Source organism: Anguilla anguilla, chromosome 12 (assembly GCF_013347855.1).
Source record: "Anguilla anguilla isolate fAngAng1 chromosome 12, fAngAng1.pri, whole genome shotgun sequence".
Classification (NCBI taxonomy): domain Eukaryota; kingdom Metazoa; phylum Chordata; class Actinopteri; order Anguilliformes; family Anguillidae; genus Anguilla; species Anguilla anguilla.
The window spans coordinates 43,122,129-43,125,448 of record NC_049212.1 but is presented as its reverse complement, the minus strand read 5'-3'; the positions used below and the strand labels follow the sequence as shown (position 1 = coordinate 43,125,448).

At 50.4% G+C, this 3,320-nt stretch overlaps 1 protein-coding gene across 1 annotated transcript in view; it reads right to left on the bottom strand.

Annotated features, from left to right (window-relative positions):
* Positions 1-419: 419 nt before the first annotated feature.
* The window catches only part of dock10 (dedicator of cytokinesis 10), a 66,849-nt gene continuing 63,948 nt past the window's right edge, over positions 420-3,320 (bottom strand). The window contains 5 exon segments of the mRNA XM_035384205.1: positions 420-713; positions 1,043-1,181; positions 1,729-1,829; positions 2,115-2,305; positions 2,972-3,182. Coding sequence (XP_035240096.1) covers positions 666-713; positions 1,043-1,181; positions 1,729-1,829; positions 2,115-2,305; positions 2,972-3,182 — 690 coding nt within the window. The 3' untranslated portion in view covers positions 420-665.

The following is a 3,320-nucleotide window of genomic DNA, read 5'->3' as shown; positions in this document are numbered from 1 at the left end:
CACACTGTCAAACACAGCGTCAAACACAGCGCTGCTGCTGTCAAACCCACGCTGGACATCACAGACACACTGACACCAAACACAGTGTCAAACACAGCGCTGCTGCTGTCAAACCCACGCTGGACATCACAGACACACTGACGCCAGCAGCGGCAGGAACCTGCCGCCATCCTGCCTGAACAAACGAGCACATCCGCAGCAAGGCCCGAGAATGACAACAAGCTCAAGCTGTCTGCACCTCTGCCAACGAGGAGACACTCCTCTAAAGCAACCAAACCTTCCAGTGTGTGTGTGCGCATGTGCGTGCACACGTGTGTGAGGGTGTGTGTGTGTGCGTGTGTGTGTGCGTGTGCATGCATGTGTGTGTGTGTGCGTGCGTGCATGTGCACGCATGTGTGTGTGTGTGTGTGTGTGTGTGTGTATGTGTGCGTGTGCGTGCGTGTGTATGTGTGTGTATGTGTGCGTGTGCGTGTGCGTGTATGTGTGCGTGTGCGTGTGTGTGGGAGGGAGACTGGCAGAAACACAATAAGCTTTATAATAGCAGTGGCCTGAGACAGAGGGACACACCCCTGGACTGCAAACTGCATGACAGGTTTTTAAACTCAGATTGTAACAGCTGTTCCCTCATTTCCAGTTCAAAGTCATTTTTCTGCTTCTGCTGGAGATCAGCAGGTGTGAAGCCGCTCCGGCCCAGCAGACTTGGAGTGCTGAATCTGCAGAGACAGGAAACACACACACAGGGGTGAGTACTGACCCAGCAACCCAACACACAGGGGTGAGTACTGACCCAGCAACCCAACACACAGGGGTGAGTACTGACCCAGCAACCCAACACACAGGGGTGAGTCCTGACCCAGTAACCCAACACACAGGGGTGAGTCCTGACCCAGTAACCCAACACACAGGGGTGAGTCCTGACCCAGTAACCCAACACACACAGGGATGAGTCCTGACTCAGCCACCCAAAAGCACACAGACAGACACACAGACAGAGACCGTGACAGACAGACACACAGACAGCAGGGTCAAGCCCTGCACACACCTGCTCGTTCATGACTGCAGACAGCTCGGCCAGCATGTCTCTGTAATGAACCCTCATCTCCTCCTGGTACTCCAGCTGATCCTCCTTTATCAGCCTCTCGTTCACATCCAGCGCCTCGCCGCACGCGTCTGCAAACTGCCTGCAGGGGGAGACAGAGAGCCACGCAGACAGGGGCTTTACTCAGCCATGTGGCCCTGTTCTGGGGTGACCTAGGGTCAGCCTTCTCCTGAGCACATCCTGCCTCAAGCCGTTACGAGCTCAGAGAGAGACTGATCCTAGATCAGTGCCTGGTGCTTCCCTTCTTTCTCTTTCCTGTTCCCCAGCCAGCAAATCAAAGTTACAATTCAGATTCATTTGAATCTTTAGTTATACTCACGGTTAAATGGCGGGATGCTAGTCATCAAAATAAAAGTGAAAACCTTATTACCTACTTAATATATTCTTACTACCCAAAAATATTCTTAATTTTAATTAACATTTCTTATTAACAAACATCCTAACCAACATCGTTATTAAATGTTACACATTTTCAAAGCTGGTTCACGTGATAATGACCTAAATGATTAGTTTAAGCTTGTTTAAGATTTTTCAGCTCAAAATGATCAACAGCCTTAGAGACGGACAGACACACTGACAACTGAAAACCTCGGATCCTTGGACAGGTGAACTGGGAGGTGGACAGTTACCTGAATATCTCCTTGAGAAGTTTGACCTGGTTGTCGGGATATTTCTTGGCGTTCTTCTCCTCCAGGAAAGCCCGGGCATAGGCCATGGGGCCTGCGTTCACCTGGGAGCAGCAAACGCAAAACCATCACCACCTGAGCCACTTCTTTACAGGTGCCAATTACACTATTGAACATGTGGGAGAAGCGGGTATTTGTACAGGTGTAAAAGTGCAGGTAAAGGTGTACAGGTACAGGGGTATAGGCATACAAGTATAGACACAGATGTACAGGTATACAGGTATAAGTATAGGTGTAGGTATGGGTACAAATGTACAGGTATATAAATAGATGCAAAGGTACAGGTATAGGTACAGGTGTATAGGTACAGGTAGAGCAGTGCTACAGACCTTGACGCTGACGCTGCCCTGCAGTTTGAGCTGCAGGCGGATCATGTCCACCTCCTCCATGCTGCAGAGCTGGTTGAGCTCGGACACCTTGCGGGACATCTCATCGATGGCCACCTCGATGGGGTTCAGCTCTGTGCTCTGCTGCTCCACCACCTGGATACGCTTCTTCAGGTAAGGGAAGGTGGAGCTGGCTGCAGAGGGTCGACCGAGAGAACCGGTTATTCAACCAATCACTGCTCATTATGCTGGCATGGTCCATGTCAAGACTCACTGGTCAGTAATTGTGAGTGGTCAGTGGTTTGGTCAGTGTGGGCACTCACTGGTCAGTATGTTTGAGTGGTCAGTAGTTTGGTCAGTGAGGGGACTCACAGGTCAGTATGTTTGAGAGGTCAGTAGTTTGGTCAGTGAGGGGACTCACTGGTCAGTATGTTTGAGAGGTCAGTAGTTTGGTCAGTGAGGGGACTCACTGGTCAGTATGTTTGAGAGGTCAGTAGTTTGGTCAGTGAGGGGACTCACTGGTCAGTATGTTTGAGAGGTCAGTAGTTTGGTCAGTGAGGGGACTCACTGGTCAGTATGTTTGAGAGGTCAGTAGTTTGGTCAGTGAGGGGACACACTGGTCAGTATGTTTGAGAGGTCAGTAGTTTGGTCAGTGAGGGGACTCACTGGTCAGTATGTTTGAGAGGTCAGTAGTTTGGTCAGTGAGGGGACACACTGGTCAGTATGTTTGAGAGGTCAGTAGTTTGGTCAGTGAGGGGACTCACTGGTCAGTATGTTTGAGAGGTCAGTAGTTTGGTCAGTGAGGACACACTGGTCAGTATGTTTGAGTGGTCAGTAGTTTGGTCAGTGAGGGGACTCACTGGTCAGTATGGTCCTTCTCTTGCATTGCTCCTCCACGTCTCCGTGCTTCTTGCCAGACAGGGTGAAGGGGGTCTCGAACACGAAGCGCTTGATGTTGTGATGCCTCTCAAAGTCCGTCCTCCGCTCCTGCAGCTCCTTCTCCTCAAAGTATGGGGTAACGTACGTCACCTGAATGTAGGCAAACTTGGCGTCCAGGTCTTTGGGGTTTACCTGATGGAAGATGTGAATATGGAGGTGAGGTGAGGATGTGACCGTGTGCTATCACACAGTGTGAACAGAAACCATTTTCAACAATCCACATGGAGGGTGATGTGGTGTTCAGGTCAGGTTGGATAAGTGCTCGCCATT